Source organism: Pseudomyrmex gracilis, unplaced genomic scaffold (assembly GCF_002006095.1).
Source record: "Pseudomyrmex gracilis isolate BER0280 unplaced genomic scaffold, ASM200609v1 scaffold_53, whole genome shotgun sequence".
Taxonomy (NCBI): Eukaryota; Metazoa; Arthropoda; class Insecta; order Hymenoptera; family Formicidae; genus Pseudomyrmex; species Pseudomyrmex gracilis.
Window position 1 is genome coordinate 50407 of NW_018020637.1, and position 11459 is coordinate 61865.

At 33.4% G+C, this 11459-nt stretch overlaps 2 protein-coding genes across 3 annotated transcripts; one reads left to right on the forward strand and one right to left on the reverse strand.

Moving 5' to 3' along the window:
• Nucleotides 1-236: 236 nt before the first annotated feature.
• LOC109853700 (tuberin) lies at nt 237-8362 on the reverse strand. The gene is made up of 29 exons (XM_020426046.1): nt 8130-8362; nt 7901-8037; nt 7632-7825; nt 7358-7561; nt 7105-7279; nt 6801-7001; nt 6577-6718; nt 6333-6481; nt 6088-6260; nt 5840-6008; nt 5553-5771; nt 5215-5476; nt 5016-5134; nt 4751-4915; nt 4494-4659; nt 4203-4399; nt 3997-4116; nt 3725-3906; nt 3442-3655; nt 2931-3368; nt 2685-2853; nt 2399-2600; nt 2110-2296; nt 1853-2035; nt 1580-1752; nt 1136-1484; nt 887-1027; nt 646-816; nt 237-561 (listed from the first exon to the last, which is right to left on the reverse strand). Exons 1-29 carry the CDS (start codon nt 8206-8208, stop codon nt 322-324), a joined length of 5520 nt encoding a protein of 1839 aa, XP_020281635.1. The 5' UTR covers nt 8209-8362; the 3' UTR covers nt 237-321.
• A 129-nt stretch (nt 8363-8491) lies between these two features.
• On the forward strand, nt 8492-10446 carry LOC109853706 (uncharacterized protein DDB_G0287625-like). 2 transcript variants are annotated; one of them, XM_020426062.1, is made up of 4 exons: nt 8492-8814; nt 9236-9492; nt 9898-10064; nt 10135-10446. In XM_020426062.1, exons 2-4 carry the CDS (start codon nt 9266-9268, stop codon nt 10371-10373), a joined length of 633 nt encoding a protein of 210 aa, XP_020281651.1. In that variant the 5' UTR covers nt 8492-8814; nt 9236-9265; the 3' UTR covers nt 10374-10446. The 2 variants fall into 2 exon arrangements, with proteins under 2 accessions (XP_020281651.1, XP_020281649.1); XM_020426060.1 differs by having other exon boundaries at nt 8492-9492.
• The last annotated feature ends 1013 nt before the right edge of the window (nt 10447-11459 follow it).

An 11459-nucleotide genomic window follows, 5' to 3' on the forward strand; every position in this document is an offset into this window, starting at 1 on the left:
ATTTGTTTTTACTTTTTTGAATTTCGAAGCTGGCACGGCATTGACGCTTCTTTTGTTTTATGCATAACCGCGTTAAATTTATATTATTGTGAGCATAAATTTATCGATACCTATAGTTTTATGAATAAATTATTGTACATAATTTACTTATCGGAACTCTTACTTTTCACTATTTCACGCAAGGGAGAAAGAATACGTGATTGACGAGAAATTTACGTAAAAAGATTCATGATTTTATATATCAATGTCGTTCGATTTTTTATAGTATTTAACAAACGTACATTACAAGACTACCATAGTATATCAACAATTTTGTATAAGTTATGTTGTATATTCGGTAAAATCGTCCATGTAAACTCCTTTGACCTTGATTTGATGGTTGTTGGCTTTCGGTGATTTCGGATTTTGCAGCTCGTCCGCAGTGGTATCTGGATTATTGTTGACGGATTCGCTTATAACTCTGTTTTTCAATCGTTTAATATGACGTAACCGTTCCAACCAATTAGAAGCGTACGGATTGTGACTATTCTGCTTCAGAGATGAACAAACCATCGAGGCAAGCTGTAAACAAATGCAATACGCGTGTTACTTATTTCTTTCGTTTAGTTAGAATTCTAGCAAAAAAAAAAACTTTGTGTTACGCACATTGGCGTGCAGAGCAAGTTGCACCGAAAGAAGAGCCAAGTTCTGATCGGAAGTGATCTTGGGTTCGCTGTGGCCAATGTGCTCCGCTAGTTCCTCCCGCGCTTGTACTGTAACTTGATTGGTGCCATGATCCAAAGGTTGTATCACAACACAAGCATAATTAAATTGACCCTAAAATGAAACAAACACAAAATTATAATATAACAAAGTTGTTTCAAAGTCTATTTTATTTCATATTTACCTTGACTGTCTGTATGTTATATGGTTCATCGGATTCGTTATATATAAGGGTTACATAATCGTTTCCAATGTGTGTTTTTTTAGATGTACACTTTGGATCGCTCGCTTTTGTAGGCATCAGCGTTGCAACGTGAAAAGCTACCTAAAACATTAAACACTTTTTTAAAAAATGAAGGTGTTATTTGAAGAACGTAAGAAAAAAGCGTAACTTAGTATGAGATATAAATGTGTAGAATTTTTATTTGCAAACCTGTGTGACATCATCCTGCCAAATGTAAGCGAAGTCTCCGTTTTCGCCGTTACGGTCTAATCCGCCCAAGAAAACGTTTTCGTCGACATTTTTGAGTCGGACTAGCGTGCCCAAACGTTGCAAAAACTCCGTGTAACGAAGAGAACCGTGCTGATTCGCTAAGATTTCTATTTCGTTTGAGGCCTGTCCCGGACCGACATACAGCACTCCGATCTTGTGAGTTTCATACGGTTGTATTCTATCTAGATTGGTCACCACGCGCTGTATTGCTGTTGTCTGCGGAACCAACAGAGGCTTTTCTGTCGTGGTAGCGAAATGCGCGGTGTGATAAAGTTGAAGGAAAACAGAACTGCAACATAACAATGAGAAGTTTCTTTAAAAAAAAAAACTTCTCTATTATATATCATTCATAAGTTTACCGACATTAAGGTACAATTTAATAACCTCGGATTAATGCCTGTGCGCGGTGGATCTTTCACTCGTGGAGAATTGCCTCTTCGCATGTTATCCCATTCTCGTGACTTTTTTACCGGACTCATAACGGAAATTGTATGGCCTCGGTCACGGAAAGGTATAGGTAACGGTGGCAACGTAGATGGATCAGGTCTCTCATCTTTCTGCTCAAAAAAGTAATCAATTGTACAGACGTTTATTTAAAAAAGAGAAGAAAGACAAGAGCCATTTTTTCTGAGACATGTATATAAATTTCATAGATACCTTATCTGAAAAGTGATTTCGCCCGATTGGCGGTTTACTTTCAACAGTCAGTGGCACCTGTTTCTGACTGTAGTCAAAAGTGGACAATCTATGAGAGTAAATTTGCGTAGGCGACTGAGGTGCTTTTGCAACAGACGATTGCAGTTGCACAGATCGCTGTATTCCCAAATAATTTCCCGGTGCCTAGAACAATTTCTCAATGTCACAATTGTAACATAATATTTACAATATAAAATTTTTTAATTATATTCATTTACCTGTACGGTTGTAGGAGACGGTGGTACGGTACTGCTACTAGTTGTTGGAATATTCTGTGTTATTTGTGTCGCTCCTGGATAGGAGCGTTGCGACCGTAATGTGCTTGGATGTTCTGCAGTATTTTCTGAGGAAGGAGGAGTTGTGCCCATGCCAGATATTTCTTCCGGTATGGCTTCGCAACTAACTCTATGTGTCGAATAAATAATATTTAACGCAATTATTTATATAAAAAGATCTGACTTTCTAGTAATTGCAGTATAACAAGATAAACAATAACAAGAGAGATACCTCATATCTTTGGTATGAATAGTTTTTGAATGTTTCTTCAATTCCGCATCTAGTTTGATTTCTAAGTCTGTGCTACTAAAATCTTTATCAACTTGTTGCTGCACATTCAACTTTTCTTTGTTCAAGAACGGATTTTTCCAATTAGCGCTCATTTCTGGGCTAGAATTTGACCGACGTACTCGATTCCTGGAACGTCTCGTATCTATAAGAAAATATATTTACTCTTATTTTTATCTCTTTAGAAATTCAAAAACAAATCTCCATAAATTTTTATTTACGATTTTACCTTCTTCACCTTCTTCTAGACTTTCTAAACTATCCTTCGAACTTTGCCGGGATGGACTAGGCCGAGCTGGCGAACCAGGTATGGCAATAGGACCTGACGACACGGAAGAAGATACCATTGACTTTCCACTATGATCGTTTTGTGAATTGTTACTTTTGTTGGGCGCATCCTGCAATCGAAGTAACACGTTTAATCTTTCTTTTTGTCTTAATTATTTACATTGCTAAGTAATTTGTTTGAAAATACCTCCGCCTCGTCGTCAGAATATTCCGAGACAACCTCTTGTTGTTGCTTATTAGAAATTGTATCTTGATTCGTCATGTACAAGGCCATAATATCATGTACGGGAAAGTCCGTAGGAGTTTCGAATTGCGTGGAATTTTGAATTCTCATTATCCACGACGTATCACCCGTCGGTCTACGCACGTATATTTCAGCCCACCCTTGGCACCAGCAGGCACATAATATATTTTCTTCCTGTTTATCCTTATTTAATATCTGTTCTAATTTTGACGGTTCAACCTGATCTCTGTCGTCCTTTTCTACGAGAAATTCTTTTTTCGTAAAGTCGGAGTCTTCTGTAGATTTTTTAGATTCTTCCGTGGGAGAATTCGTGGCAGTATTTGCGTTCGAACTCCCATGACCGCCGGAGGACTGCCTCGACAACTTGTCCTCTTTCGATGTCTACAAAGAAATATATATCGTATAATTAAAGTATTTTTTTTTTATTAACGCAAGTACAGACATATCGTATCACCTCAGCACTCGAAGTACGTTGTAAAGTCGATTGCGAAGTTTTCGTATAATCTAGCAACGAAAATCCAGATTTACACGCCGCCCAACAATTGTCACAAAGTCCTCCGCGCATAGCTTTGTTACTGCAACCACTTGTTGTCACGGTGATGAGTCTGTTACCGAGAATCCATGTCATTGACTGTCCCTCTTTGAGAAGAAAATCAGCAGCTGGTGATCTGTTGTAAATAAAAATCATTGCAAGTTAATTATTTGTAGATCGTACGATCATATAACAAACTCGTCACCTTTTGGGTCGAGCTGAATAATTAGAAAAGGTATAACGCGCCATTAAATCAATGCAAGTTTCAGTAAGTTCAATATGAAAGTTCATTAGAGCTTCGTCAATCGGAGGTTTCAAGTCTAAAGCTCTGCTTTCTCCCATCATCCGATTGGTCATTATCGGTCTTTCTCTTCGACCTCTACTGCCCTGTGTATACAAGTAAAACAACAATATATATCTAATTTATGGAAAGAATTTTTGTTTATTAAATACGATTTATCATTAATTTATTCTTACTTGTTCGGTCAAACTTGAACTACGTTTTCTGTTCGAAGAATCTTCATTGATGACACTGAAGTCAGATTTCATTAGATGTGATCCCTCTTCGAAGGGAACTATCGCATTTGCTTTTAAACCCTGTTTTTTGCCAAGAAAAAAAAAAGAAGAGGTAGAAAATATTTTGTTTTCAGAGAGATTAATACGATCAGAAAATGCAAACGTACCACGGTAATAAACTTTACAAAATCTCTTCTGAAAGGAAGTCTACATTTCAAGAACCACACTGCAATTACGTGATGAGCCAAAGACACTGTATAATGATTGTATTTGAAAGGATTCGTATACGGCAATGATATCGCAAATACGGACATGTATTGATCTCCGATAAAGCTGGCGAAAACTTTTGGAAGTCTGGTTAGAGCTGAAATAGAAAGTTAGGTTTAGCTATTTAGAAGTTTTGCTATAAATAAATGCAGAGAGTAGATATTTTATGACAACATAGAGAACAGACGTACTTGATAGAAATTCTAAAATAGGTATGGCGATGTAAACTGTTGCGGAAATTTTTGACAAATTCAACAGCACTTCAGGCAAAAGTTTGTTCATTACGTCGCGCATCTCTAACGTGCAGCTTGTGAGACTAGTTACACATTGGCTTGCACATTTTGCTGTGAGACCGAGCTAAAGAGAAACAATTCGGAGTTTTACATGTTATTTCAAATACACAATATCGAAAAATAGAGAAAATAATGTAACACTTATTGTAATCTACCTCTAGACATTTTATTAATCGTTGCTGTAAATTGGGTTCCAAATACCCGTGATACGATGCTAGAGATGCTAGTACCGGGAAAACGTAAACCCGGAAATCAGAAAGAGTAAACTTGGGCGGAACGTTATAAAGTGATTCAGGGAGACGCAAACTCTTGTCGCTCACCTTAAAGATTTAATTAATAAGTAACACACATGATGAGTAATTATTAATGACAAAAGTACAAAATATAATGCTGACAAAAGATTAAAAAGAAACAACTAACCATTGAACATAAAGCGGCCGCGAAGAAATCAACATCGTTACTATGACGAGATAATACTAGTGCTCTATTCTGCATCACTTGAGGCAATTCCTTTAGTATGAGATTTAAAATCTTCCAATCTGTGTTAAAACAAAATATGTTTATACAACAATCCTATCAAATACTTTAGATATTTTTAAATATTTTAAACTTCTTTTACCTTTTTCTTGTTTGATGCATGAAATAATGGCTTTACATCCATGGGTCAACGACATGGACGTAATATTGCAAGATAAATGTTGTATTGGCACAGGACTGGCTGGTGGGGGACTGTTACTTCCACCGGCACTACTCATACGTTCGGTTGTGCCGTGTTCCAAAACAAGATACGGACTGAATCGAGTCACAGCGGCATTTGGCGAATCTGGTATGCCGAGATGATACAACGAGTTCGCTCTGATTTTCAGGAAGCATTCAAAAATCTGTAAAGTAAAAATTTAAGTAGGTGGACATGTCCTCTCGAAAACTTTCCATTTGTTTATTTACTCAAATACTTACTAAATAACGCGTTGTCGATACGTGGAAAACAGAGGGATCTTTGTAGTGTTGTTCAAGATGATTCACCAAGACTTTGTAAGCACAAATCGCGTGACTTGACGGTAAACGGTAAATCTTAGAAGAAAATATCTTTATAACTCCAACAACAGCGGTTTTTACATCTTTAATATCGGCATCTACAGTGACCGAAGTGTCTGATGTAAAAGGTTTGTTAATAATCTAAAATGAACACATGATCAGTGAAAAAGAGATATTACATATATTTTTTAAATAATCAATTCTGTTACCTTTTCGAGTATATCCAAAAGTTCTACACATCGCTTAGTATCACATTCTAGACAAACGTCCACTAACAAATTTGCCGCGACGGTACGGATTGTAATGTCCGGATCTGTGTCTACATGTAGCATATACGGTACGACTATTCGCTCAATAAGCTCATCTTCAAACCTGGGCCTGTTAAACATATATTACAGCCATGTAACATATGTGCAAATGAAAAATTAAACATGTCAATAAGTAAACTCCACACTACCTATTAACACGAATAACATTGGTTAAAATATCGAGAACTTTCATTCTGATAGTTGTACGAGTCTCGATTTTGTAATAACGTTCCATCAGAGAACCTAATTTGACTTGCCACTGATTAAATGTGGGACCTATCGTAGAAGCGCGATACTCGATTAATTTTATTACAGACGCTTCCTGGAAACAAAAAAAATTGTTCGTTATTCACACGCGTTTACGCAATCATCGCGCAAACATTTGTTAACTTACGGGTCGAGAATCGCTGCAACGTTCCACGAGATCGTAGAATCTTTGAACAGAACCATTATAATTGTTTGCATCAAGTAGACTTTCAATATTGGTAATTGTTTCGTGCAGACTCGTGGAAACTTGTTTCGTTGCTGGCTGATTACTGGTTTCTATAAGAGCAATGACAGTCTTTTATTAATGTTTTATTGCATCTCTTTGTGCGCATTTTGGGATAAAAAAAAAATAGAAGGATAGAAATTTTTACCAATATGAACAATGATTTCTTCTATAATGTCAAGAATGATGCTCCAGGTGAAGTTCCATAACTCGTTGCCATATTTATTAACCAATCTTTGTATAGATAAAGTAACTTCGTACATAACAATTGGATGATTGCATTGCAAAGCCTGTTAAGTGGGATAGACTATTTTACTCAAACATTTTATTATTTTTTACACGTATACTTCACACGCATATATTGATACATACTTGATAAAATGATGGCAAAACAGACGTTGGTGTGCATTCTAGTTTCGGAATTCTGTGCGTACCCCACAGACCCATGTTTATATAAAACACAGCACCTCGAAGTAAACAAGCGTCACGTTGAAAATTTGAATCTTGTAACAGTCGACACATTGTATTCAAAGCGCAATGACCCATGTGAGTTCCCAACAAATTTCGCATGATCTATATATATGTGACAAACAATTGTTTTTTGTATGTTAAATGTCACCGATTTAAATACTTAAAATTAAATCATTTCATATCTACATATTAATGCATTATTTACCTTCCAACTTGTTTGACAATAAGTCTCAACATTGACACTTCTACATAAAGCTATAATAAATGTTTGTAATGAATCAGACTGCAAATTACTGTAACACATGATTGCATCAAGTGCTTCCAAGCATCCGGAAACAATTTCAGTATTATTGCTACAATAACACAAATGGGAAATATACCTGAAAATTAAGTAATAATGATAAAGTGTATAAGAACAATTTAAGTTTTTAAAAATTGTAATTTTTAAAAATAATTACTGAACAAGACCGGATACAATATCCTCGTCGATGTAGGCTGAGTTAAATTTGATAACATTAACGAGAAGAGACAAGAATTCAGCTCCTCTCTTTCCATCTCCTGCTGTTACTGTGGGCATCCATTCTAACAGAAATGGACCCATTTTCTCTTCCAAGTGAAGAATATCTTTTCCATGTTCTGTTAACGTTTGTAACAGTTCTAATCTGAAATAATTTAATAATAACAATCAGTTACATCAAAATGACAACATACAGAGATATTGTATATCACTACCTTGGACCAATGTCTTCTGGTATATCATAGTCCTTAACTACCATGAAAAACTTTACTCGCATCAAAGATGACAACTTAGAATACTGTCCTTGTACAAGACATTTTAAAAAATTAAGTGTTAAGTGTCTGTGTTCACGAGGCACATCTTTTCCTAGCAAGTCTTGAACCAAGTTCCACAAACGTTCTGCTGCTCTCTGTATTATTCAACAATGAAGAACATTTACATATAAACACATAACAATACTAATAAGATTACCGTGATTTCTTACATCTTCCCATTGTTGATTGAGCACTGCGTCACAAAGGTCTTTTATCGCTTTTGTTCGATGATGCACCGGACTATCGGGACTGATTTCTTTTTCGATGTCGTGAGTCAAAGTAAAATCTTCACGATTTTTATAATTTCCTGTAATCCGAAGTAACGTATGACAATAAACATATAAACACATACAAGATTTTCAATATATCTATATCGAGATATTCATTGTGTTATCCTACCTTTGCTTATCCGAAAAAATTGCTTCAATTTGTCGTGAAAATTTTTATTATCCTTATCCTTCGAGTTCATTTTGGACATGGTAGTGTTAAATTTCAATAGGAAAACACACGCGGGAAACAATCTTTAGATATTGGACTAAAAACAAACGTTTCTTAAATATATTAATTATTAAAAGTGTCTATTGTGGAATGGACCAAACGACAGAGGAAAACCGGTGACGATCGCAATGCTATCTATGTGAGGAATTACGTGTAAAAACTACGTGCTAGCTCTGTTCCAAGACCTTACCCTCGGTTGATCATTGAACAGATCAAGTTTCAACCGGTAATGTCAAGCGTGTTCACCAGGTGGATTTTCTCGATCCCTTCGGTAAATCGATCACAGCGATTGGATCCATTACGTTCGATTGTTGCAGAAGGGATAGGTGTATCTCACTCATTGGCTGATTCGAACGAGCCGTGCTCTCATTGGAAACTTCGAGTGCATCGCAGCATCTTCTCTGGCTTGCATCCACGTAGCAACCAACTCGATTGCACTTTGCAGTCACTTAGCAACAACGTTTCCGCTTGGATCTTTCTGCTCTGATTATCAAGTAAAAACGAAGTTGCACCTTGCAAGTCCATATACGAAGAGTTAGGTAATTAATCGCAAAACGACCTTATACAAATTAAATCTTAGTTGAAGGTAAGTACCTACGTGTATTCGTATTTGTTGTTCCTTTGTGTATTGTTTTGTTTACTTGTTTACTTGTTTACTTCGAAACTGAGACGCTCCGCGCGAAACTTCCACCGTAAACATCCACCATGTTCGGATTTTCTTCAAATTTTCCCATTGTTTTGTTCATTTTCTATATTTTTTGAATAAAGAGATTTGAATAGAACTGATTCAATTTTGATGCAACTTTGTAAATCTTTTATTTAGAGAATAAAATAGAAAATTGTGAAAAAACATGATACAAAAGCACTTTGCTTGGTCTCAAGAAATTCTTTTAGAATATTTATTTTTTAACTATAAATAAAGAATATACACAAAAGTTGAAAAAAATCGAAATATTAGCGTTTTCGAAAAAGCAATCTCGTTTATTCTGTATGAAAACAAATATTAGTTGGATAAAAGCGCGGTAGTGGGAGAAACAATGGATTCTCGATCGACGTACGAAGAGGAAGAGAGACGGCGACAAAGAAGAAAAGAGTGGGTTCTTCAGCAAGAACTCGAAAGAGAACACGAAAAGCGGAAGTTAAGGATGATTAAAGCATATGAGAGGCAGCGAGCTGAGAAGTTGAAGATGGAAAGCGAATCAAGACGAAGCAAGAGCGCTAGTCCACACAGAAGAACTTCCTCGACTGATAAACGTTCCGAAGAGTATATAAAATTTATAATTATAAAATAATAAATTCAGAATTATAAGAAATTGAATTGCAAAATTGAACTATTGATATTATAATAATTTAATGATATTACATATATACATAAAAATTATATATCTAAATTTTTTTAATTTTGTCTAATTTTATATATATTTTTATATATTTATTGTATATAGTTTTTTTTAGATTTGTTGTTTAGATTTGTTATTTAAATTTTGGTTTCTCTTTTTTATATATACATGTAAATTATACGTACATTTTTAAAATTTTGTCTAATTTTATATACATTTTTGTGTTTATCATATATAATAGTTGTTTTAAACCTGTTACTTAAATTTTGGATTTTTCATAAACATTTTTAAACTTTAAGTGACTATAATACTTATAAAACATTATTTAGATCTAAAATGTCATCTACATTGAAAAGTTTCAAAAATATAAATATTGATGTAAAAGAATTACATCGAATAAAAGTGAAGATTGAAAGAACTGCAACAGATGACTCAAAGCCTGAACTTGAGCCAAATATTGACAAGTCTGTTGATATAGTTCTTCCAAGAAGAAAAGGTAAAATATTATGTCTCATATCTTAGATTTATAACATAACTTGTATAAACTAACAAAAAACTGATTGCAGATGAAGGATCTCGTCCATTATTTGATCTAGTAGTTTCACCAAAACAATCCTTAACAAACAATGATAGTGGTGAAACTTCTGGAAGAAGTTCTAACTATTATAATTATAATTATAATTATTATAATTATAATACTAATACTAATAATAGATACAACAACAGTAGATACAATAGATACAATAATAGATACAATAATAACGACACTAGAATCCATGGACATACTAACACTTTACAAACGTAAGAAATTTTACATATATTTATTTTAGTTGACAAGCCTTTTACTTTTTTAATTTAATTTTTTTTACTTTGTGAAATAATTATATATTTTTTTATATAAAAATAATTTAGTTAAAAATTATTGTTATAACTTTTAACTTTATAATTTAGAAAAGAAGCGTATTTATACAAAGAGACAAAGACAGAAAAAAAGTTAAACTTTTTTTCTTTAAATCTAAAAATTTAGTAATTTTATTATTTAATATTTTTTTAGAAATAATTTAATATTATTTACTATTCTAAAAAAATTATATATCTGATAGATCAGTAATATATACAAAAAACGCTCTCTTAAATAATTTTATAATGTGATATGTACATATTGAGTATTGCTTATATTTTTCATTATTTTAAATTTATATGTATATACATATATATATTGTTGAGTATTGCTTATATATATTGTTTATATATATTTATATATAAACAATGCATACACACGCATATACACAATTTACCTTAATTTGAAATGATTCAATGAGGTATCTCAAAATTGATTGTAATATTTTCAATCTTGGCTAGTCGTAAGATTGAATATTTAATTTAATTTATTACTATTTTGTAGACATACCTATGATTAATTATGGCGTTAATGTGTTTATCTCAATGTGTTTTTTAACTTTCTAATTTAGGTGATTTATATTTCTTGTTCTAAACTTAATAGTTGAAAGTTTAGATATTATTTTTATGAAGGCAACTTAGGAACAAACAAGGGAACACATATGGGGAAGTTCAGATGGAAATCATTTTATGGTGAACTGTAAAGATATTCTAGAACAGGTAGTTAAACTTTTTAGTTTAACTAAGAGTCTAGGTAAAAACACTTTGTCCAAGTAAGATTTATTATATCTTTGTATTATAATTTAAAGAATCATTTACATGTTATTTTTATATAAATATGTATATTTTATGGATATATAATGGATATATATTATTATGGATATAAAGTTGTGTTTGTGAATGAGGTAAGTGTAACTTGGAGATTTATCTATCTCATAAATAATGAGATAGAGAAAGACTGGTTATTTATAATCACATATAACAAAATAAT